At 43.2% G+C, this 26,071-nt stretch overlaps 1 protein-coding gene across 4 annotated transcripts in view; it reads left to right on the top strand.

Moving 5' to 3' along the window:
• The first annotated feature begins 786 nt into the window (after nucleotides 1-786).
• The window catches only part of LOC120403841 (NACHT, LRR and PYD domains-containing protein 3-like), a 47,797-nt gene continuing 22,512 nt past the window's right edge, over nucleotides 787-26,071 (top strand). The window contains exons 1-6 of one of the 4 annotated variants that reach the window (XM_039535645.1): nucleotides 11,659-11,740; nucleotides 16,396-16,691; nucleotides 18,757-19,907; nucleotides 20,376-20,476; nucleotides 22,893-22,979; nucleotides 23,148-23,318. In XM_039535645.1, the coding sequence (XP_039391579.1) occupies nucleotides 16,430-16,691; nucleotides 18,757-19,907; nucleotides 20,376-20,476; nucleotides 22,893-22,979; nucleotides 23,148-23,318 (1,772 nt within the window). In that variant the 5' untranslated portion in view covers nucleotides 11,659-11,740; nucleotides 16,396-16,429. Of the gene's footprint in view, nucleotides 967-11,658; nucleotides 11,741-16,395; nucleotides 16,692-18,756; nucleotides 20,477-22,892; nucleotides 22,980-23,147; nucleotides 23,319-26,071 lie in introns of those variants that run through there. The other 3 variants (XM_039535646.1, XM_039535644.1, XM_039535643.1) reach the window with 3 other exon arrangements.

Genomic DNA, 26,071 nt, shown 5'->3' with positions numbered 1-26,071 from the left:
CAGGTCCCGGAGCCCAGAGTTCACAACAAAACAAACAGAGGCATCACAACAAAACAAAGAGCGTAATCTTTACTTAAAAGGATTATGGGAAGCTTCCGGAGGTCAGTTACAGCGTAGTAAGATTATTCCCTGTTTACACTGGCACCCCAGCTCCGCAGCAGCAGCGCTATTCTCTTTATTTCTCTTGTTGAAGTGGAGTACATGCAGCGCTGTAGCCAGGGAGATACAGCACTGTATGTGCCTTGCCAGTGTGGACGGGGAGTGAGTTACAGCGCTGTAAAGCCACCACCAGCGCTGCAACTCTCAAGTGTAGCCAAGGCCTCAGAGCTGAAGAAGAGCTCTGTGTAAGCTCCAAAGCTTGTCTCTTTCACCAATAAAAGATATTACCTTGTCCACCTTGTCTCTCTGATATCCTGGGACCAGCACAGCCATGTCACTGCAAACACCTATTTCTTGTCACACTTCAGCTTTTCTCATTATTTTAGCTGCAGTTCTTTATCATTTCTAGGGCAGTGCTACTTATCAGTCACTAGTGTAGAGGTTGTGAACCAAACATCAAATCTTATTTGTTCCCCTCCTTAAATAAGGTGGATCTTAGGGGCTGGCAGGGTTCTGGTCAGGTCCTTCTCCAATTAATGTACCATGGGGTTGTGCTATAGAGTAAGTCCTCCAGATGTGTAGAGATGCCCTACTTCCTGCATACATGCAGTCTTGGTTTTCCTGTGACACACTTCCTGCACACTTGATCCTTGGCTGATGCATTTCCTTCTGGGCAGTAAACACAAGCCTACCGAGGACACAGCTGCGGTTGGCGTTGCTGCTACAGAATTGTAGAAAGTTTGTTGTCTCATTTCTGTACATAGCTCCTGTTCGTAATCCAGGGTTTACCTTGGCACCACTCTGTTCATCAGTAAGATATGACCTGATACCATGAGTTGACGGCACAGTGTACCGGACCAGAGAGAGGTAACGTAGCAATGGCAGCAAACGGCATGTGCAACTGCAAGTAATGCCCCACCCACCCTGAGAATCAGGGGAAATGCTGAATGTGCCTGGAAAAGGTTCAAACTGTATATGAGAGCCCTAGGGGGAGGATGAGCAAAAGGTTGTTCTGCTCTTAATCATGGCAGGCACAGAAACTCTAGCTGCCTACAATGGATTCCATCCATGTTGTGGTGGAGGGAGAGAGAGGAAAGCCTTCCGGAAATAATGAAAATGTTTTGAGATCATTGTGTGGCTGTCACAGGCTGGCCCTTTCAGGGGAGTCAGGGACCAGGTTACCGGTGGCAGGCTCCAGAGAGAGAGAGACAGAGAGAGTTAATTAAGGAAGAGCTTTTCCATGTTCAGAGGGTTGGGGTCATGTCCCATGCTGGACCTCCCCACACAGAGGAAACGGTTCCCGCTGGGCCATCCTTTTTGCTCCCAGGGCTCACATTGGACCCCCAACTTACCCCTCAGTGCCCTCCCCCCCCCAGCACCGCCAGAGCAGATTACTACAAGTTGCCCCTGGAATAAATGCTTCTGAGGGTTCTGTCAGTAGGCCCTTAAGTACAGAGGAAGCTGCTGAGGAAAGGGAGCTTTCAGGGGACCTGTTTAGAGAGTTTACCAGAAAAGGGGGCCTAGGAAAGGTGATCCTGAAGTAAGCAGGTTCCTAGGGTTTTTCTTTCAGAACCTGCTCCCTCCATGAACCCAACCATATGCTAAAATGTACAGAGAAAGCCGGAAAGTGCAGGTATTGAGTACAAAAAAGGATTCCTCAAGAAAAGAGGAAGAGCTGTTCTTAAGCGCAAGAAAGGAGGCTGAAAACTCAAACAATTGGCTACTTAAAATGTTTACAAATGGAGCTTATGTGACATACACGATGGATGGCATAAGTAAATGTAATAAACTGAAATAGAGAGAGATACAAGGAGCACTTAGAAGTAGGACAGTCAAAAGTGTCTTTGACTACTATGGAGAAACAATTCTGCTGTTGAGCAAAGTGCACACTGACCCTTAAATACAAAGGGGAAATGATAAAATTAGTTTGTGGTGGTACAGAGAGGCAGTTTTGGGCCTATATCTAAGGGAGGTGCTTGGTCTCATTAACAGGATGTATGCTATGGAGAGAGAATGATAGGATTACCATATTTCAAGTCAGGGCCGCCGGGGGAGGGGGCGCAAGTGGGGCAATTTGCCCCAGGCCCCCATGAGAATAAGGTATTCTATCATATTGCAACTTTTTTTTTATGGAAGGGGCCCCCGAAATTGCTTTGCCCCAGGCCCCCTGAATCCTCTGAGCGTCTCTGTTTCAAGTTCCCATATAGAGGACGCTGCTGGGGGAAAGGGAGCAGAGTGCAGTTTCTACTGTACAGCTTTTCTACTTTGAATATCTAACATTTATAAAAAAGTGTAATGGTCTCAAATAAATGTAAGTCAAATTTAAATGTACCACCTTACATGCAGTCAGTTCTTTCCTACTGTGCTTTGCTCTGTAGTGTCCATACATATTTCTCTGTAGAGCATACCTTTCTCAGCATGGTTGATTGCTCATCAAGTAGCCATGAAAGTCTTTGCAAGATGTGTGCCTGAAATTGTACTGTACAAGCAGGATCCCTTTCTCTCCTTAATAACTGTAGAGAAGAAATGACAGGGACTACATCTGTGTATGGACCCCCAAGGAGCTGAACAAAAACATAAAAAGAAAACACTTCCACTTCCTCTCAAGAAGCGAACTATTGTCTGAGAAGGCAGGAGCAAAATTCTCCAGCAAATTAGATGTATTGGCAGGATTTTGACAGATACCTTTAGACACTGGGAGCACCAAGATCTGCACTTTCTGCATGTGATTTGGCATTTCTAAGACTGACATTTGGAATAAGTTCAGCCCCAGTAGTGTTTCACCATAGAATAGCCAGATACGAGGGGGTCTAGTGGGCATGAAAGTGTGTACTGACAACATCATAAATTGAGGGCAGTGCTGCTATTGAACATCAGGCATGACTGAGGGGAGTATTAGAAATTGTAAGAGCTGATAACCTTAAACTGTCTAAGGCCAAGGGTCAACTTCAAACAACATGCTTGGGAGAGGGACTGGCCTGAAAGGATCTGATACATCAAAGATTCAGGCAATACTGAACATGCCAAGACCTAAAGATAAAGAGGAAATTCAGAGGCTGCTAGGCATGTTGAATTATGTCAGCAAGTTCATACCTAACTACACAGCTTGCACAACTCACCTAAGACATCCCCTCCACAGGGCTCTGAATGGGCATGGATGCCAGAGCATGAAAAAGAGTTCAGCGATTTAAAGCATATTCTGATATACGTTCTAGTGCTGCAATTTTTTGACCCATGGAAAGACATCAAGCTCTCCACAGATGCCTCAAAAGGAGGGCTGGCAGCAGGATTATTATGGGGCTAGTCTTATGCAGCTACGGTGGTAGCAGCTGCAAAGATGATGTATGCACAAATTGAAAAAATGACACTAGGTCTGGAATATGGATGTACAAGATTTTACCACTTTCTGACCATTGCTTCAAAGTGGAAACCGATCACAAACCACTGATTACAACACACAAAAAGGGACTTGGTGAAGCACCACTAAAGATAAAGATAGACTGCAGGACCTCAAAAGCATAATCAAATACACTTAAGAGCTCTGAGGTTTGCTGGTTCAGCTCACAGTGTAACTCTGAGCACCCTCGGCCTGTTCTAATTGGCACCTCAATGCTAACAGCTCAAAGGGGCCATTCTAGCAGCCAGGGATTGCTACAGCACAGAGTGTTCTAGCCACCCACCTTTTCCCCTGGCCATGCCCCTTCTGCTGGCGGTCAGCATTGTGGTGGCAGATCCCCTCCTAGGGATTCCCTCATGCTGTGGGAACCCTCCCCTGGCTGGTTAAGTTGGCTTTCAGCATTTTTGCATCTCAGCAGGCCTGTGAATCCAACCCTCCATATTTAGCTAATTCTATTCTTATCGCTTTTGTAGATCCATAGACTTAAGGCTAGAAGGGCCATTTAATCATAAAGTCTGATTGGCCCTTTGTTATGCAGGAGAACATTCTTCACCAAATCCATGTGTTTCTGTTTTTCTGATGTTGAGGCCTACAGAAATGCACAGAATGAGCTTGATTCTCCACTCTTTCTTAGCTTGTATATCAACTGTGTTTATGCATAGTGCATTGCACCTAGCACAAAGTGGATTTAAAATATTACCAGATCAGAGTGGTATTGTGTTACACCCACTCCACATAGCCGTTACTGTAATGCAGCAGTTCCTAAACTCCACTAAGGAACACCAAAACTTCTGTTCACATCTTGGCATATGTTATACTGTTCAGGTTAGAGATGACGGCAAACTGTCTGAGAAGCATTTCTAGGCCTATTTGAACTACACAAATAACTAAAAAAAAATCCAAAGACACATGAAGTGAATAATCTATTCCCTTCTACTGTATATTCTTGTTAGAGATGTTGTCTAGTGTATTGCTGTACTGACTTTATACTGAATTCAAACTGGAATAGGTACAGAGAAGGGCTACTAGGATGATCCGAAGAATGGAAAACCTGTCTTATGAAAGGAGACTCAAAGAGCTTGGCTTGTTTAGCCTAACCAAAAGAAGGCTGAGGGGAGATATGATTGCTCTTTATAAATGTATCAGAGGGATAAATATCAGGGAGGGAGAGAAATTATTTAAACATAATGTTGTACAGACAAAACTACACAGGATCTTTTCGGGGGCAAGACAAAGATGCCATATTTATTATGATAACAATTTGATTTATGACCAATAACTTGGCCTTGATCTTCCTTCTATTGTACCTTTTCTTTTTAGAGTGAAATCTTCTTACTTTGTTAGGGCTCTTGTCTGCATCTTCATCCGGTGGTGTTTGAACTCTATTTCATCAGAACAGGCTGGGGCTGGAGGTTGATTCCATCATCCATACATGCCTCATTCACACATCTAAACTAAACTAATAAATTACAGCAGGGTTTGCAAAAAATGAAGGTTGGAGGAAGCTTTTACAAAATGGAGTGAGCATTTTAAAATGGGGTTTGAATTACAATATTGCAAACAGTGAACAGAAGTTACAATATAGACAAGTGTAATAAATGGTGAACAGAAGTTACATTAATAAAGTGCACAATTAAAAACAATTTCATTTATCAGTTCTACATTGTCCCCCTTTTGACCCTTCAATCCAGGGGTATTGAATGGGTCACACTTTATGTAATTGTTTTAAGGCAGAACCAACATAACAGTTAGGATTACTAATAGGACAATGATGGGATGAAAAATTATATTTAGAACTGCTGACCAGATGGGTTGCTTCTACAACACTCTGCCCCTTGATCTATGATTATTACAGTTGTTGTCATTGTAAGACACAGGTGATCTGTTGCAAACAAACCAAACAATTATAACCAGGTGAATATAACTAAAACCATTACAACTGACTAAACACCAGATATAGCCTACACACAAATGCAAACAATAGTAATTATAATAATTGGGAATACAATAAACCCATGCCCATAACAATCATTGGGTACATTGACAAATAAAATGAGGTCCAAGTTTGATGCTGCAATAGCCATCAAACAATAAAAGTTACTGAAGTCAGGACCTTCTTAAGCACACACAACAAACAAGATTTTGTAGGAGTACCACAGTTGTCATGCAAGGTTAAGCTGATTTGGACTTAAACTAACATTTAGTTGCTAAAATGTTGCAGAATCCCCTATTTTTAACAGTTCTTAAGAGGTTTCTGGGGACCTGAAAGATGGGGCCCTACGATTACGGGCCAAGGTCTTACAGGTTATGGGGGCCCAAGAACTACCCTTCAGGGCTTGGGGAAGTAGAACCAGGGTGCATAGAGGAAAGTGTGGAATTAACAATACAAGCAAATGTAACTAACAATACAAATGTATTAATAACAAAAATTAACAATAAAATGACTACAAGAGAACTTAACAAAAAATAAACCTGATGCACTGGGGACCAAAGTCTTTTGGACAAGAGTGGTGACTGATAAGTTGGATGGACATGGGGGAAGTAGAGAGAGGAAAAGACATTTGCCCTGTCTAGTGTAGTATTCCTCTTTTTCTGGACCTAATGCTAGCACAGGACACCACTAGAGACAGCCACAGAATATGCAACACAGAACACTGAACACAGCCTTTGTTACGACACTATAACCATGGTATTTTATAACTCTTCAGCTGGTACCAGCTCTCCTGATGTTCTGGTTTAGAGCCTGAAAGATAGAAGCTTAGAAACAAATTAGCACAGTTCTCCCACATGGCAGACCCTGCTCAGTCTCTGCCACAGTGTGTTTGGTACTTGGGGTTGCACAAATGCTAATTAAGTGGTACATTTCTTTGTGAGTTTACATTTTTTTTTTTAATTTTAAAATCCCCAGCCACTTTGCCATGGCCTGGAGGTCTGAGGCAGAAGCAGGCACTATTGTTACTGTTGCAATGGCATTTTGGCCCTGGGAGGAGGAATCTACCCAAATATTCCAACTATTCCCCTTCCCACTCTCCAGAGGAGTCCCAAAAATCTGCCCCTTCTGGGGTCTCAAATGTTCCTTCTTCTGATGTTACTGCTGCTGTAAGATTTGAGAGTGCTGTTTTAACTCTGTACCCAACCTTAAGGGCACTTAACTGGGTTTGGGTACTATATACATTTTCATTTCTCTGCTTTTGGACCGACTTGTAAATCTTGGTGCAGTTTTTCATTTTTACATTTAGCCAATTGAAGGAATACCTCATTTCAGGTTTTCCATAGAAGGCAAACTGCTGCTGCTTCCTTTTTCATTGGAGTTGAGGGTTTATATATTAATAAGTACCTAGCCAATTTGTTGTTTTGGTTTTTTTTTTAAGGATATCTTTAGACAGTGCTTTTTTTAAAACATTCTTTCCAACAGTTGTGAGCAACAACCAACCACAACAAAACCAAATTGATAAATATCAAGCACTATAACCCCTAATTCCTAAAGGAATAGCTTACAACTTCTGAAAGAGCCTTTTTCCCTTTTTAACTCCTGAAAGAGCCTTTTTCCCTTTTTAACTCCTGAAGGAGCAACTTAACCCTCTCTGGGCCAGAGAGAGAGAGAGAGAGAGAGAGACACTAAGCCTCCCTCTGTATCACTCGGCCTACTACCACGGAGGGTTCATATACCAACTATAAAAATCCTTCCCAGAATCAGAGCGAGAAACACTAAGTTCTCCTCTTTAGCTCAGTCTTGCTACGGCTGAGGGTGTATGTACCTAGGATTTTTCAGTTTGGAGCGAGGATCTCTAAGTCCTCCTCCTGTTGCCCAACCTTACTATGACCGGGGGTATACCCACCTCCAATTATTTCCCCCCAGCCGTCCGGGGTGGAGAGAGAGATGCTAAACCTCCCCCCTTTTTCTCAGCCCTGCTATGACTGAGGATGTGTATACCTTTTACTCATAAAAATTCTCAATGCATAGTATTTTACTATTTGAATAAGATTCAAACCTAAACTCCTATTTCCTTCAGAGTTTGTGCTTAATTAACTGAAAGTTTACAATCTTTTTCCTATAGTGCCAGGCTTACTAAAGCTGGCGGTGTGCACACCAGTTTTTATAATAACTGTGAATTCTATGCTTGCTCCCTCTTTGCATTCTCCACCAATAATGTTGTACAGATAAAACTACACAGGATCTTTTCAGGGGGAAAGACAAAGATGCCACATTTATTATGATAACAATTTGATTTATGACCAACAACAAATATCTTAATACTTATACACACACATTATACCTAATACCTACACACACACACCCATCAAATGTTCTGCAGCTGCTGCATAGTTACCAGTCCTGAACATAGCTTGAGTTCGTGGCTTGATTTTGCAGCTTGGGTTCGTAGCTTGTGGCAGCTAACTGGCCAGGAAAGCTGGGCACAAGGACGAGCTGGGTCTCTGTTGGGCATGCACCAGTGCCCTTCCATGTTGGCAGCAGAATGTTACCCTTCAAAATCTTCCATCTCACCCATTCTTTTTGTAGGCTTTAGTTTGAATCCAAAGTCTATAGGTCTTGCTGTGTCATGCTGCCTCTGGGTTTGGTGATTGATCACCCGTCAATTGCAGGCATAGCAGGGTTTGCAAAAAATGAAGGTTGGAGGAAGCTTTTACAAAATGGAGTGAGCATTTTAAAATAGAGTTTGAATTACAATATGGCAAACAGTAAACAGAAGTTACAATATAGACAAGTGTAATAAATGGTGAACAGAAGTTACATTAATAAAGTGAACAATTAAAAACAATTTCATTTATCAGTTCTACATTAGTACCAATGTGGACACAAGAACAAATGGATATAAACTGGACACTAGGAAAGTTAGACTTGAAATTAGACAAAGGTTTCTAACCATTAGAGGAATGAAGTTCTGGAACAGCCTTCCAAGGGGAGTAGTGGGGGCAAAAGACCTATCTGGCTTCAAGACTGAGCTTGATAAGTTTATGGAGGGGATGGTAATGACGGGATAGCCTAATTTTGGCAATTAATTGATCTTTGATTATTAGCAGGTAAATATGCCCAATGGTCTGTGATGGGATGTTAGATGGGGTGGGATCTGAGTTACTACAGAGAATTATTTCCTGGGTGCTGGCTGGTGAGTCTTGCCCACATGCTCAGGGTTTAACTGATTGCCATATTTGGGGTCAGGAAGGAATTTTCCTCCAGGGAAGATTGGCAGAGGCCTTCCTCTGCAGCGTGGGGCCTGGGTCATTTGCTGAAGGATTCTCTGCACCTTGAGGTCTTTAAACCACGATTTGAGGACTTCAGTAACTCAGACATAGGTTAGGGGTTTGTTACAGAAGTGGGTGGGTGAGATTCTGTGGCCTGCATTGTGCAGGAGGTCAGACTAGATGATCATAATGGTCCCTTCGGACCTTAAGTCTATGAATCTATGATTACATTCACTAGAAAAGCACAACTTTGCCATCAGCATAGCAGCTGAACAGTGATGGCATGTTCTAAATAATAGAACAACATCATAATAGTATTTAGTATTTCTATAGCAGTTTGCACACCCAAAATTCTTTGCAAACATTGTCTAATGAATCCTTGCAAAACCTCCTGTGAGGTAGATCGGTATAATCCCAATTTTACCGGCAAACCATGTATTACATCTGTGTTCATATCACTGGCTCAACTGGGGTATGTATGGTTCCGATAGCTAAAATAAGGAAATGATGAAGAGTACAGATTCTGTTCAAGCATAATACCTACATCATCAATAGACAGACAAATATAGAATCATAGAATCTCAGGGTTGGAAGGGACCTCAGGAGGTCATCTAGTCCAACCCCCTGCTCAAAGCAGGACCAAACCCAACTAAATCATCCCAGCCAGGGCTTTGTCAAGCCTGACCTTAAAAACCTCTAAGGAAGGAGATTCCACCACCTCCCTAGGTAACCCATTCCAGTGCTTCACCACCCTCTCCGTGAAAAGGTTTTTCCTAATATCCAACCTAAACCTCCCCCTCTGCAACTTGAGACCATTGCTCCTTGTTCTGCCATCTGGTACCACTGAGAACAGTCTAGATCCATCCTCTTTGCAACCCCCTTTCAGGTGGCTGAAAGCAGCTATCAAATCCCCCCTCATTCTTCTCTTCTGCAAACTAAACAATCCCAGTTCCCTCAGCCTCTCCTCATAAGTCATGTGCTCCAGCCCCCTAATCATTTTTGTTGCCCTCCGCTGGACTCTCTCCAATTTTTCCACATCCTTCTTGTAGTGTGGGGCCCAAAACTGGACACAGTACTCCAAATGAGGCCTCACCAGTGCTGAGTAGAGGGGAATGATCACATCCCTCGATCTGCTGGAAATGCCCCTACTTATACAACCCAAAATGCCATTAGCCTTCTTGGCAACAAGGGCACACTGTTGACTCATATTCAGCTTTTCGTCCACCGTAACCCCTAGGTCCTTTTCTGCCGAACTGCTGCCCAGCCATTCGGTCCCTAGTCTGTAGCAGTGCATGGGATTCTTCCGTCCTAAGTGCAGGACTCTGCACTTGTCCTTGTTGAACCTCATCATATTTCTTTTGGCCCAATCCTCTAATTTGTCTAGGTCCCTCTGTATCCTATCCCTACCCTCCAGCGTATCAACCACTCCTCCCAGTTTAGTGTCATCTGCAAACCTGCTAAGGGTGCAGTCCACACCATCCTTCAGATCGTTAATGAAGATATTGAATAAAACCGGCCCCAGCACCGACCCTTGGGGCACTCCACTTGATACCGGCTGCCAACTAGACATGGAACCATTGATCACTACCCGTTGAGCCCGACCATCTAGCCAGTTTTCTATCCACCTTACCGTCCATTCATCCAGCCCATACTTCTTTAACTTGCTGTTAAGAATACTGTGGGAGACTGTATCAAAAGCTTTGCTAAAGTCCAGAAATAGCACATCCACTGCTTTCCCCTCATCCACAGAGCCGGTTATCTCATCATAGAAGGCAATTAGGTTAGTCAGGCATGACTTGCCTTTGGTAAATCCATGCTGACTGTTCCTGATCACTTTCCCCTCCTTTAAGTGGTTCAGGATTGATTCTGAAGCTTTACTAATAACCACTCAAATGTTTGCAATAATTCCTCTAAGTAGGACTACAGGAAATAATTGACATATACAAAAACTTTTAGTCACAGTTAAGATTGCATTAGGACATATCTATCCACCCAAAAGCTTTGAAAGTATGAAATTTAGGGCTTGTACACTCTAGCGCTTACTTTATAACTTAAGTTTCTCAGAGGTGTGGAAAAGCCACCCCCTGAGCGATGTAAGTGACATCAATCTAAGGGTTCATGTGGACACCTCTATGTTGGTGGGAGATACTCTCCCACCACTATAGCTACAGCTGCTTGGGGAGGTGGAGTAATTATGCCAGTGGGAGAGATCTCTTTCATTGACATAGAGCGTCTACACCAGCAGCGCTACAGCGGTGCAGCTACATAGGTACAGCTGTGCCGCTGTAGCAATTCTAGTGTAGACTAGCCCTAAGTAGTTAAGGGGAAAGTCTCCAGCATTCCTTGCCATCACATCACCTACAACATAGTAACAGGCTCCCTAAGACATTCACTTCTATCTCCAACACGTATTGCAAAGCATTACACATCTCAACTTCACTAAGCTCGTGCTCTGATTCAAAATTTTAACTGTTGGGCCAGCCTGCCACAAAGCCAGTCTCTCGGCAACCTAATGAGCGCAACTGGCCCTGACAGAAGTTGGCTGACTGCACCACCTGATTGGGTGCAGGAGTCAGCAGGCTGATATCTAAGCTCAGCAGCTGGCCAGTGGCTGCTCAATGCATTCTTCATCCAGCTGTGCTTGGTTCTCTGCCTCTGTTATCTGTAGCCTTGCTCCACCCCCAGCTTGTACTGGCTTGTACTCCAGCCCCCAGCTTCTTCCTGGTTTCTGATTCCCAGTCCTGACTGCAACTCTGGTTAATTCTTTGATTTTGGCTTCTGACTTCCAGCTCCACATCACTCCTGGACTGGCCCCATTTGGATTCAGCTCTACCTGGTAGGCTGGACTCTTGCTACCACCATTAGGCAAGACCACCCATGACTTGATCACCTGACAGGAACTACCTCATTCTTTCTTGTATTGACAGATTGACACATCTGACTGTCAAGCAGTCAGGTCACTTAAAAGTTATTCTGCTTTGACACTTTAACCAAAGTTGTTGTGGTTTTGCATGACAGTGCTCATTCGATGAAGTTGGGGTATGTATTACTTACAGTATTTGTTGGCGATGGGAATGCCTTAGGGAGTATTGTGCTCTACAGCTGTGTGAAATGTTACATTAGTAAAAGGCACATTTATAAATATTTTGTTCACATTATCTCAACTTCCTTCCTTTAGACCAGTGATTCTTAACTCGTGGCCTGTGGCTTGTGGCCCAATCAGCACACAGCTGCAGCCCATGTGACATCCTCAGGGCCATACAGGTAGTATATATATTGAGTGGATGCAGTCCACATAACACAGAGAGCTGCATATGAGGCCCACAATGGTAAATAGGTGAGAACCACTCCTTCAGACTCTAAACCACCCTCTGAAGCAGAGATTGTCTCTTCTAAGGATAAAATTCAGCAATGTGCTTAAAATGTAGCATATAGTTTACATTTAATTACATGAGTAGTCTAATTGACTTCAGTGGGACTATTTGTGTGGTTTAAGTTAAGCAGTTGCTTAAGCCTTTTGTTGCATCCAGGCCTATAATTGTAAAGTTCAGCCAATGGGGTACCAATCCCTATAGGGACTTTTGAGCAATATCCGGATATCAATATTTGCTACTATTACTACAGGCAATATGTACTTTCATGTTACGGTCCTCCAAATAAATAAAGGCTTCGCTGGACAAAACTAGTTTGATTCTATTTAAAGAAGAGCATATGTTAAAGCTGGTGTTTTCAGAACATAAGTCTAAATAGGATACAATACGATACTTTATCGTTATGATTAGCATATTGGGTGTGTTTCTACACTTCCTTATATTGGTTTTATGTTTTGAGGATAACGTTATCAGTATAAAATTGATGTGCGGGAGGAGCAGTGAACCAGGGCCATTTAAGTTTTTAATGACAATCTGCTCTAAAGTTTTCTATTGAAAATGCATTAAATAGTTTGAAATTGTTTATAATCATGAAATAGTCATGAATCTACACTTAAAAAGTAGTGTTCTTGTTCTGATTTGAACAGTGTGCATGTTGTTAACTTATTTAAATATTTTCAAAACTTAAGACCCATTTTTTGAAGTCCTTATTCTGACAGATGTCCCACTAATGTCAATGGAATGCTGTGTGAATAGAGGCCAGAGGATCAAACCCTAATTTGTTCCATTTTTGGTTTGAGTAGCACAGAGGAAAGAAAGAAGTAATTAACATTCTGGCTAACCCAATTGGAAAGGAAGGTCTCATTACAGCTTTGTGTTAGCATATATTTTGGTCTAATTACAAGTCCTGATTTTTTCACACAAGCTAAGTCAGTTTCGCTTGTGCACAGTGGCCCAGCAGGGGAAATGACTGAAAATGAATGGTTTCCTATCACCATCAATGTGGAGTAAGGCTTGGTCTACACCTAAAACTTAGGTCGACCTAGCTATGTCACCCCTGAGAGGTAGTTAAATTGATCTAAGCTCTGGTGTAGATGCTGCTAGGTTCACAGAAGAATTTTTCCATCAATATAACCTACCTGTTGAGGGGAGGAGTTTACAACAGCAATGGGAAAACCATTTCTGTTACTATGCTACAGTGTTACAGCGGTGTATCTGCAGCGTGGCTGCGGTGCTTGTAGTGCAGCCATACCCTTACTGAATGATTTTCTGGCAGGGAAATGTTATAATGCCCTGGTCTACACTATGAGTTTAGGTCAAATTTAGCAGCGTTAGATCGATTTAACCCTGCACCCGTCCACATGACGAAGCCATTTTTTTCAACAGGCTCTTAAAATCGATTTCTGTACTCCTCCCCGATGAGGGGATTAGTGCTGAAATTGACCCTACTGGGTTGAATTTGGGGTAGCGTGGATAGAATTCGATGGTATTGGCTCTGGGAGCTATCCCAGAGTGCTCCATTGTGACCACTCTGGACAGCGCTCTCAACTCTCACTGGCCAGGTAGACAGGAAAAGCCCCACAAACTTTTGAATTTCATTTCCCGTTTGGCCAGAGTGGCGAGCTGATCAGCACAGGTGACCATGCAGAGCTCATCAGCACAGGTGACCATGGAGTCCCAGAATCACAAAGAGCTCCAGCATGGACCGAGCAGGAGGTACTGCATCTGATCGCTGTATGGGGAGACGAATCTGTGCTATCCGAACTCTGTTCCAAAACATGAAATACTGGAATATTTGAAAAAATCTACAAGGGTATGAAGGACAGAGGTTATAACAGGGACCCACAGCAGTGCCACGTAAAACTTAAGGAGCTCAGGCAAGCCTACCAAAGAACCAGAGATGCAAACGGCCACTCTGGGTCAGACCCCCCCAGACATGCTGCTTCTACGATGAGCTGCATGCCATTCTAGGGGATACCCCTACAACTACCCCACCCCTGTGCTTCCCTCCTCCCCCACCCCTCCTGGGCTACTTTGGCAGTTATCCCCCCATTTGTGTGACGGATTAATAAAGAATGCATGAATTTGAAACAACACTGACTTTGTTGCCTCTGCAAGCAGAGATCAGAGGGGAGGGGAGGGTGGTTGGCTTACAGGGAAGTAGAATGAACCAACGGGGCGGGTTTTCATCAGGGAGAAACAAACAGAACTTTCACACCATAGCCTGGCCAGTCATGAAACTGGTTTTTCAAAGCTTCTCTGATGCACAGCTTCTAACTGCCCTGGTGTCTGGCTGCGTGTAATCAGCGATCAGGTGATTTGCCTTAACCTCCCATCCCACCATAAATGTCTCCCCCGTACGCTCACAGATATTGTGGCGCACACGGCAAGCAGTAATAACGATGGGAATATTGGTTTCGCTGAGGTCTAACCGAGTCAGTAAACTGTGCCAGCGAGCTTTTAAACATCCAAAGGCACATTCTGCCACCATTCTGCACTTGCTCAGCCTATAGTTGAACTGCTCCTTACTACTGTCCAGGCTTCATGAGCCATGGGAGCAAGAGGTAGGCTGGGTTAGGTGTGACCACGTGGTACTGCCGACTGGGAGAGCAGCCTGAGGCAGAAGCCTCCAGCTGCCATGATATTCCAGGCAGGACTGAATCTCCATTAGATGAAACTTAAAGAAGAGAATGACCTGGAGTCATTCCCATTTTTGTCCAGGTTCCCCCAACCGACCTCACCAAGGTCGGGCAGGAGCAGCCATGTCTGCCCAGGCACCTCCGACCAACCTAACCGAGGTCGGCTAGGAGCACCCATGGGACGATGACAACAGTTAGCAGTTGTATTGCACCGTCTGCCGTCCGCAAGGCAAGGCAAGGCAAGGCAAGGGGATGCTGCTGTGTAGCACTGCAGTACTGCATCTGCCAGCAGCACCCAGGAGACATACAGTGACAGTGATCTGAGCAGGCTCCATGCTTGCCGTGGTATGTTGTCTGCACAGGTAACCCAGGAAAATAGGCAAGAAACAATTTTTTGCCATTGCTTTCACTGAACCACCTGCGACAATGTTTTTGCCCCATCAGGCATTGGGAGCTCAACCCAGAACTCCAATGGGCGGTGGAGACTGATTGCTGATAGCTACCACAGTGCAGCACTTCAAAAATCGAAGCTAGCTTCCATACTGTGGATGCACACCACTGACTTAATGCGCTTAGTGGGGACACATACAATCGACTGTATCAAATCAATTTCTAAAAAAACGACTTCTATTAAATCAACCTAATTTCGTAGTGTAGACATACCCAGTGTTTGTGGAAGAGGGAATGGACTGTTCTGTTGTCATGCAGGCAGGGACGAGCAGCACACAGATGCATGTGCATCTACAAACAGGCATAAGAGCTTTACTGAAGATCACGTGGAAGTGCCCCGCACAAACACAGCCTGGTCTTGTCTAGGAACTGGACGACCAAGAGCTGTATGACTTAACTCCACACCTCCCTTTCTTTGTTGTTTTAAACCTTTCTCATACCCAGGGCCGGCTCCAGGCACCAGCATTCCAAGCTGGTGCTTGGGGCGGCACTCTGCAAGGGGCGGCAGGGCGGGGGGGGGGGGCCGTCTGTGTGCCCTTAGGGCGGCAGGCGCGTTTCCGCGGTGGCGGCAATTTGGCGGCAGCTTCTATGTTTAGCTGTCCGGGGCGGCTTCAGCTAAACATAGAAGCTGCCGCCGAATTGCCATCGCCGCGGAAACGCACCTGCCGCTCTAAGGGCACACGGACTGCCCCCCGCCGCCCAGGGCGGCAATTTGGCGCGCTGCTTGGGGCGGCGAAAACTGTAGAGCCGGCCCTGCTCATACCCAAGAATACAACCCAGTAATAAAATTAATCTCCTTCAGAGCTATTTAGATTAATCTTTAAACCTTGAATCAAACTTTCTGCCCTAGGTCAACTGTTTTAATGCTTAATTTTGGTTCTAGACAGTATTTTGTTGCTACTGAATTTTTTAACTGCAGCATTTTCCTTTGTCACTCGCTAACTATGGCCATTGCTCCCCACCCCCAGCCGGGACCCTCATCCTACTGCTCTTGTCAGAGCCCAGCTGATTTGGGGAGAAATTTGAAAACTGGGAATGCCTGATTTTAGTGGAAATCAGGATTTTCAGATTCCTCCTTCCCCAAAATCAATAGGGTTCTGACCAGCATGGGTGGGTGAGGGGTCCAGCTATAGTGGGGCTGATGTCCCAGCTGGGTGTACAGGTTGGCTTATGTGAACAACAAAATGTGTGACCCTCAAGTAATTTAACTATCATCTTCTATCTATGTTTTCAGATGATTTCTAGAGTCCTCAACCCAAGCAAAGAAAATGGATGATCTCCTTCTAAATGCTCTGGAGAATCTCTCAGAGGAAAACCTTAAAAAATTTAAATTTAAATTATTATATACTAACTATGAAGAAAAAGGGACTATCTCCAAACATCAGCTGGACAAGGCTGCTCATGTCACAGATCTTGTGCAACTCTTGATAGAATTCTATAGTGAAGATGCGGTGGATGCAACTTTATATTTTTTTGACAAAATCTGTGTGAGAGATTCTGCTGCTAGACTCAGAAAGGCTATAGAGAAAGGTAAGAAAACCTAAAGTTACTGCAACTTTTGAATCTTTCCCTTTTGGCTGATTTGTATTCACAAACTGAGGAAGTGGAACCCTATGTGGGAGAGATGTGAGCCCAAATTCTGCTCAGTTGCACCAATGTAAACAGACTAAATCCACTTTCTTCAATATGACTTTTAATCCCTATGGAGCTGGGCAAGACCTAAACGGGTGCCCTAAAGATGAAAGGCTCTGTAGTTAATCAGCAGTGCCCTAGAGCATCCAGTCTGCTGGATAAGCTAATGTTACACCTTTTGAGAATAAAAGCTCATTTTCTAGAAATATACATTTGTTAAGTCAAATTTGGATTCTTTTGACGCGTACACAATCAGGGTCTTCCATTGTCTGGACACACATGCAAAATCTCCCATGCACAGCTCACTAGCTCCTGAAAACAGAGTCACAGACTATTTTTAATAGGACTGCTCTCATTAACCAAAATGCAAGCACTAAAGATACATCACCACAAATATTAAAAGATTACAATTTACTTTTAAGTACGATGTTTTTGAATATACAATCTTTCCAGCAATTATTCCAAGCCCCTTACGCTTTTAAAAAACACTACATAAACATTGTTATGGCAAGTGCCACTGTTCCTGGAAAAAGGGATTGCCCTGCATGCTGTGTGACCACCTCTGTTCCAGGGCTGGTGCTTTATTTACACACACATGTTACACTTACAGTTTACCCAGACTCCATATCACTGATTTCTTCTCCTTATGGAAAGCCACCTTGCAAGGCCCTGAACATCTGTTACTGCTCTGTAGAAGGGCAATGCTGGTGTCAGAAAAAAGCAACAATTTTCATATGTATTCCAATCACCCCCCCTCATCAGCAGGGTTTTACACCCTCAGTCTTTGAATCTGCAGCACAGATCTCTTCAATGTTTGCCCTAGGAGTAACTGGCAGTGGAAAAACATGCTGTTATTCTCTGTGTGGACAAGCCATACAGGGAGAAAACGCACACACTGTCATCTGGGTTACATGAGTATTTGTGAGACAGCATTGGAGTGATGGGCGTCTGTGTTCCTGGTTTCTTTTCCTCGCTCTGTGAGCACAGTGTTGTCTAATAGTTACAGACAGCATCACCAAGTGTAATACTATGGTGGACATCTGTGGGGATTGAACACCAGACCTCTGGATATAAATGTATGAACTTTCACCACTTCAGCTAAAGGGTCAGCCTTTTTTGGATGAAGGTAGTAGCACCCATATATGAAGGTAGTAGCGCGCACACACGCACACGCACACACGCACGCACACACACACACACACACACACACACACAAAAAACTTGGCTACATTCTTCTGGAAGTCACTGTTACAAAGTGGATGAGACTTGGATCTATTGGATACCTGGTTTCTATGCCTTGCCATTCCTGAAGTGGCCTTGTGCAAGGTCTTGGGTGTCTTATTTGTAAAGTCTGGGAATGATTATTATCTCCCCTAAGTAGCTGTATAAGGCCATAGACATACTAACAGCAGTTGGGGAAGGGCTAGGGCTAGAACTCTCAATGGCCTGGCTTGCACCTCCATGGGCCTTCCCTTATGCTTGCTTGTGTGAGACTTTCCCTTCTCTATCCCCTTATGTTTTTATGAATTCCTGGAGGAATCCCAATCACATGGCTTGCAATATCTCTGCTACAGTGCTCAAGAGTCAGGTTTCAAAACCTGCTGATGGTACATGATGGAGGGGTTGTTACAATAGTTACACACTACATTTGTGTAATGTGGGTAATCACTTGTGATTGACAGGTTTCACCTTACAGGTGGCTGCATTTCAGTGGTAGTTGAAAGGATTCCTTCCTGTACATGGCCCCAATTCAGCAAAACACTTGTACATGCACATGTATAACTTTAAGCTAGGGCTGCAGAATCTGGAACATAGGTAAGTGATTTCAGATCCTCTAGGATAAAATACATTTTATGCACTCTTATTATTATGGCTTAAATAGAAAAATATTTAATTTGTTAAAATTAAGCTCTCAGCTCCTAGTTCATTGTTTTGTGTGTAATGCTTCTTGTCACTGATTTAGATTACAGGGTGAAGTATAAAGAACATATTAAAAAACAGTACCAGTTAATAAAAGAAAGGAACTCTCGTCTCGGTGAGAATGTGAATCTAAGCAAAAGGTATACAAAATTGACTATTATAAGCAAGCTTCGTTGCAAAAAGGAGAGAGAACATGAAATAATGGCCTCCGGATGGAGACATGCAAAAATCATGACTGAACAAGCTCGTTCTTCTGTTACCATGAACTCCTTATTTAATCCTGATGAAAATGGACAAACACCACAAATTGTTGTTCTGCAGGGAGCTGCAGGTATTGGAAAAACAATGACTGCAAAAAAGATCATGTTAGACTGGGCTTCTGGAGAAGTTTATGAGAACAGATTTGCATACATTTTCTACATAAATTGTAGAGAAATAAACTATGGAAGTAAGCAAGGAACAGTGATTGACTTAATTACTAAAAATTGTCCTGACAAAAATGTACCAATTGAAGAGATTTTGTTAAATCAAGAAAAACTTCTCTTCATAATTGATGGTTTTGATGAACTGAGGTTTTCCTTTGATCGAAAGGAAGATAGTCTGTGCACAGATCCCAGGAAGGAGATGCCAATGAAAGATACATTGAGCAGTTTATTTAGGAAAAAGTTGCTTCCTAAATCCTACTTAATGATCACTACGAGACCTACTGCCCTGGAGAAACTCCAACAATGTATGGAGTGTTCACGTTATGCAGAGATACTGGGATTTTCTGAAGATGACAGGAAGGAATATTTCCACAAGTTCTTTGGGAATAATATTGATGCAACAAGAGCATTTGATTTTGTGAAACAAAACGAGATGCATTTCACCATGTGCTTTGTCCCCATTGTGTGTTGGATCACCTGCACTGTTATGAAACAACAGCTGGAGGCAGGTAAAGATTTTGCACAAAATTCAAAAACACTCACTGCTGTGTATGTGCTTTTCTTACACAGTTTATTAGAGCCACACAGCAACAGTCCAAACCAAAATATGCAAGATAATCTGAAGAAACTTTGTTCCTTGGCTGCAGATGGAATTTGGAAACAGAAAATACTGTTTGGGGAGGAAGAAATAAAGGAGTACAGTTTAGATGAATTCTACTCTCTCCCCCTCTTTCTGAATGAGAGTGTTTTTAAAAGGGACATCGATTGTGTAAGTGTCTACAGCTTCATTCACTTAAGTTTTCAGGAGTTTTTTGCTGCTTTGTTTTATGTACTGGAGGAAGATGAACAAATGAAATATTCAGTGACTCCTAACAGAGATGCAAAACTGTTATTAGAAAACTATGGAAAATCTGGAAATTATTTAATGTTAACAGTGCGATTTCTGTTTGGTCTCTTAAATGAAGAGACAATGAAGGACATCAAGAAAAAAACTGGCTTGAAGATTTCACCTAAAATAAAGCCAGATTTACTGAAATGGGTAAAAACAAAACAAAAAAAATTGTCATTTTCCTCTTTGCATGATGAGCTGATTTACAAGCTTGAAGAATTTCATTGTTTGTATGAGATCCAAGAAGAAAGTTTTGTGAAAAGTGCTTTGGATCATTTCACTGAAATAGATATAAGTAATTACTCTTTAACCCAAATGGATCAAATGGTTATTTCATTCTTTGTAAAGAGTTGTCCTACACTGAAGTCACTTTGGCTCTCTGGATGTAGATTTGGAGTTGAAGACAAGAATGAAGAATTAGCCCCACCACCAGCTAAGCAGATATGTCTGTAAGTATTATCTGAGTGCCACCAACCGTTTGCAAAGTTTCTTTAATAGTGGAAATCTGTTTCTTTCTTGTTTTAATAACTCATAAATGGCTTAAGTGACCCACCCAAAAAAAACCCCAACCCAATTTTAATTTCAGAAAGTTAGCGACACAATTGTGGAAGCTTCTCTGGGTGTTACTATCAACAAAAGCACTGATTCTACAAGCAGAAACTTGTACCCATACAGAACATTATTTAAGCCCATTGGAGGGTAGACGGGGAAGAAGGGTCAGACACTCCATCTGTATGAACCATTGGGGCCAAAGTTACCTTACTCTTTTGCCTAACACTTTTTTTTTGTTTTTGCCCTCTTAGTGACTGGGAGAGACAGCTGTTTCATCTTCCATATGCATACCAGATAAAATAAGATAGCTATCAATGGGCAGGTTCTACTAGTCTAAAAAAAAAGATACAGTTGCTAACCCTGAAATTTATTTTATTGAGCCTGATTCTTATTTACGCTAAGGCCACTTTACATCACCGTGGTAAAGAATATACAACCCTTACACTCAAAGTGAGAGGACTTAGTTTAAATGGGAATGGGGCCTATTCTCTATGCTTTAATATTGACAGTAGTGTTACTTTTGCTAGCTGAAAGGCATAAACTAGTTCTCAGTTTTTGTTTCAGGTGCATTGTGTGATTGATATATAATTCTGTACAATACAAGTAGAACACGCCACAAAACCTTTTATAGCCAGCAAAGTATTTTTTTAAAAAGCTAAAGATGCCTGAAAATGTCTAAGAATTAGTTTCTTCCATTTATAATTCTAATAACTGATACAAAGCTATGACATGAAATGTACATATGGCAATGTATATTTTCACACCAAAATTTTCATCAAGGTTCATGAGTATATTTTCTTCCAACACAAACAAAAATCCAGGATTCGACTAAGTCAGGGCGTGGTGGTGGTGGCAACAGAAGTGTTATTCTCCACCAAAACATACCAATTTCCCAAGGCTACAGAGAACTATAAAACAATTAGCAATGCTTTAGAGTGTAGGTATGCATGTGTTGTTTCTTTAAATCTGTAAGAGGAAGGCAGGCCACAGGGAACTGGGAGAAGTTCCAGGCCAACATCTACAGAGAAGCAGAAATAGACAGTAGCTGTGGGGATAATATTGCTTTCTTTATTCTTTTTTCAATGTGAAAAGGAAGTAATTCTTTCTATGATTCTCTAGCTCTGTCATATGACATGGTGTCATTGACTATCCAATCAAAGCCTACCTTTATGGATTGTGTAAAGGTGTATGTATTTTCAGTTCCCGGCTATTTCAGCGCTAAAGCTAGCTTAACAGTAGTCTCAATGCATTTTAAAATATTGGGATGTAAAAGGTCGGCAATGTTTGTCTGAGAATCCTGTCATTTAACAGGAGTTGATCCCACTGAAAGGTTTTAAGTATTGACTCAGTGTGTGTGCATTTTTGGCACTATTCAGACATTTTGAAAGATGCTATTTTTTCTTCTATTTAATTAAACCTTACAAGAATCATTACAAATATATTTTATGCTTTTTCCTCTTCAGAGGGAAATAGGTTAATGCATTTAGCACACATTCTAAACAAAATTTAATTGTGCAAAGCTGCTAGTATACTTCTAAATATGTTAAATAAATGAAACAAGGCAGAACGCTGGAATTAAATAAAGGCAATAAGACACAAAGTATTAGAATGAGAAAAGAACTTCTGTATTACACTTACATATGTCTGGGAGGGGGTTATTGTTCCACATACTTTGAGAAATATTTTTATCAAAATTTGTCACACTTACTACTTATATGTATGTGCTGTCATAAAATGTCCATGACCTGTGCTGCTCTCTGATGTCAGGACCTAAATAGCTGCCCTTTCTGATAACTGAAATGATGATAAACTCAGTACAGTGTAATTGGGGTTATGCTTTTTTAAGTTAAATCACTATAAGACTTTAAGCAAAATTCCTCTGATATTTTTATTGCATCTTTAAAAGTGATAAGCAATTAGGGTTTGAGTTTCAGAAGCGCTGAGCGCCAGCATCTCCGGTTGATATCAATAGTGGCTGCTCAGCGTCAGTGAAAACCAGACCCTTGTTCGCGAACCCAAAAGCATGTAATCTTTGCAGAGACCACAACTTGCATGAATGCCTAATACAGCATGTGAATGTCCAAATAACCACTGTACTGCAAGTACAGAAAATGAACTGGTTGCACTTAGAACAGATTGTACAATTTGACTGTGATATTGAAAGTACATCTTTCTGAGCTAAATACATTTTTGTTTAGGGGAACTTACAATGAACTGCAAATGTAGCAAAATCCATATACTTCATATAGAAGCCCCATTCAAAGTGCCATGTTCAGGAAAAAACTAAAAAATCTATTTTCAATTTTTTTCTAGGAGAGAACAGGCTGAGCCAAATAATTCACCTGTCTACCTGCTGTGTCAAGCACTGAAGGATCCAAACTGCAAATTAAAGAAACTGAAGTAAGAAACTTTCTCCTTTCCCTGTTTTAAAATCTTCTTTTTACTTATATTTTCCCAGAAATAAGTACTGTGTAGCTGTTAATTAGTCAGTGAGTTGAGGCTACCAGGGAAGGCCACTTGTTAGAACAGCCATAACATATGTTCTCTCTGTGCTCCATTCTTCTGCAGATTAGAGATGTGCAGTCTCACAGTTGCTTGTTATAGGGACCTGTCCTCTGCTCTCAGCATTAATCAGACCCTGAGAGAGCTGGACCTGAGCTATAATGACCAGGGAAACCGAGCAGTGCCGGACCTATGTAAGGGACTAAAACATCCAAACTGCAAACTGCAAACACTCAGGTAAGTAGCCACAAGTATGTACATAGCCCCCCAGGGTGTGTGGCTAGCTGATTTTAGGTGTATGAGGAGACTGAAAACCAAGTGTGTCTATAGCACTTAACATGTCAGTAGTTCACATTGGGTGTGCATCCTGGAAGGTTTATAACATAGAGATTTTAGATAAGAGTGGGTTTAAACAAGAGCACTGTATCTGAACCCTTCTGAACTCTGGGGAAAACAGTTTAAACTTTTTAATAAAGAAAATCACACAATGCATTTTCCAAGAAAAATTGGAACATCATATTACTCTTTTCGATAATAGCCTACTTTAAGTACTTGCTATTTTAAAAGTTATTTTACATTCATTTTCATTTAAAACAAATGAAGTACAGAGCCCCATGGTACCTGAGAATCCTAAATGTCCAAGTAGGCTTAATTTGTGTCTGACAGGCATCATTCCATGGTGATAGCCTGGTGCATGATAAAACCTTTGAACAAAGACTGGTACATTTACAAATAATCTGTGATAAGCTGAAGGGCTGCCGTTCTGGAACTGAAGCCAAAGAAATGTGAGTTGTTCCAAAAAGAGATACTCAATCAGTGATGGGGGTTGGGAATTTCCACTGACAGAAAACTGAAGCTTTGCAGAGCTTGCAGATGCTCACAGATATGCAGAGGTTTGTAGGGCTCTGGTTCAATTACAGAAAGGTCCTTTTTGTACAAGGCAGGTGTGTGGGGTGGGGGCTGGGGGGGGGGCATGACTTTAACCCGTTTTGGGCACCACCAAAAATTATATAAACCTGCCACCCCTGCAGCCAGCTGTGGGTGGGGACAGAAAAGCTTGAGGGTTTCAACCCTGGTGGGGGCAGGGGGGGGTTGTAACCTGAGCCCCACCACCCAGGGCCAAAGCTCTTGGGCTGAAGCTTCAGCCCTGGACCCCAGCAAGTTGAATGCCAGACCTGGCAACCTCATTAAAACGGGGTCATGATCCACTTTGGGGTGCTGACCCACAATTTGAGAATCCCTGTGCTAGATGAAAGAGGCAAACAACACATTGTTGAAATCCTGTTTATTTACAAAGAAATACCTGACTCTTTCATCAATTTCTCCTCCTAACACAAATGACCCACAGGACTCCAAAAGCCAGCTAACTGCTTGGGTTAAAAGGGGGTAACAATACTATAAGGGAAGCTGATTGCACCCCCTATGTTGAGGTATCCTAACCTCTTCCAGTATAAAAGATTCTTGTGCCTTATTGGCCTGGGGGTGGTAGGGGGCCGTCTTAAGCTGTTTCACTCCACACACCTTCCATAGCTCATTGAACAACTGCGACATAAAGTTTGCCCCCCGATCAGACAAAATCTCCTTAGGGAAGCCCACTCTGCTGAATATGGTGAGCAGAGCTCTTGCCACTGTCTCAGCTTCTACGTTAGACAGTGCAATTGCCTCAGGATACCGAGTGGCGAAGTCTACTACCACCAAGATATACTTGTTCCCCCTTCGAGTGGGGCATGGCATAGGACCCACTATGTCTATTGCCACTCTTTGGAATGCCTCCTGGATGATGGGCAAGGGATGCAGCGGAGCCTTCTGGGGTCCCCCCGGCTTCTTACTCTCCTGACACACTGCACAAGTCCTGCAATAATCCCTCACATAATTCTGTATCCCTGGCCAGTAGAAATTCCTCCTCAGCCTGTCATATGTCCTCTGTACCCCCAAGTGACCAGCAAAGGGACTGTCATGCGCTACCAGCACTAATTCCCCCCAGTGTTGGCTGGGTACAACCAACTGCTTATAGGGTTGACCGGGACCCCGTTTTTTCCCTACAGGGGCCTCCCTGTACAGTTTCCCGTCCTCTTCAAAAAACTTCTCCCCCGCTCCCTTCCTGGAGTTCACTCCAAGATACACTTTCTTATACTTTCAAGGGAGGGGTCTGCCCTTTGTCTAGCTGCAAATTCCTGACAGACAACCCTTGAGATAGCGTCCCCTTCCCTGGGCACTGACTGCATCTCCCCTGCCCCCACCCCTGGGAGCCTGTTGTCTTCAGCCGGGCAGAGGCCTGGCTCTTCCTCTCCCATATTTGGGAGTACCCCGCCTCCCTGCACTGTCCTGTCAATGGGACCCTCCCCCAACTCCTCTATGGGTTCCAAGGTCCCCGCCCCATCCCTGGTGACTCCCTCCAAGTCACCCACCCCTGTGTTCCCTGGGGCAGGAGGGGTTGGCTGTTCAGCTGCAACAGACCTACAGTCATCAGCTGGAACTGCCTCCCCCTCTAGGAGCCCCTCACAGCCTTTCTTCATGCTGCGAGTTACCACACGAACAGCCCTAGTTTTGCTGAAAAAATCATTTTCCAGCAACATGTCCGCGGGGATGTCCTCGAGCATCCCCACCAGTAAATCCCTTTCCATACCTTCCCATTTCACATGAACCTTAGCCAGGGGCACAGAGAACCTCTACGGCCCCACCCCCTTAATGTGGGTTGTCTGCCCCATCAGAACACTAGCATCTGGAACCACACTCGGTCGAACCAGAGAGAACTGAGCCGCTGTATCCCTCCATCCCAGACACTCCATGCCATCAACCTTGACAACCTTGATGTGTTCCCTGTCCGCTTCACTAGGCCCCATGTCCACCAAGCTGGTGTGATAAGAGGTAAGGGTGCCCTCTGGGCAGGGGCGGCCAGGGCTGGCTCCAGACCCCAGCGCGCCAAGCGCACGCTTGGGGCGGCGTGCCGCGGGGGGCGCTCTGCCTGTCGCCGGGAGGGCGGCAGGCGG

This window comes from Mauremys reevesii, linkage group 4, assembly GCF_016161935.1.
Source record: "Mauremys reevesii isolate NIE-2019 linkage group 4, ASM1616193v1, whole genome shotgun sequence".
Lineage (NCBI taxonomy): Eukaryota > Metazoa > Chordata > Testudines > Geoemydidae > Mauremys > Mauremys reevesii.
This window is presented reverse-complemented; position numbering and strand designations above follow the sequence as displayed.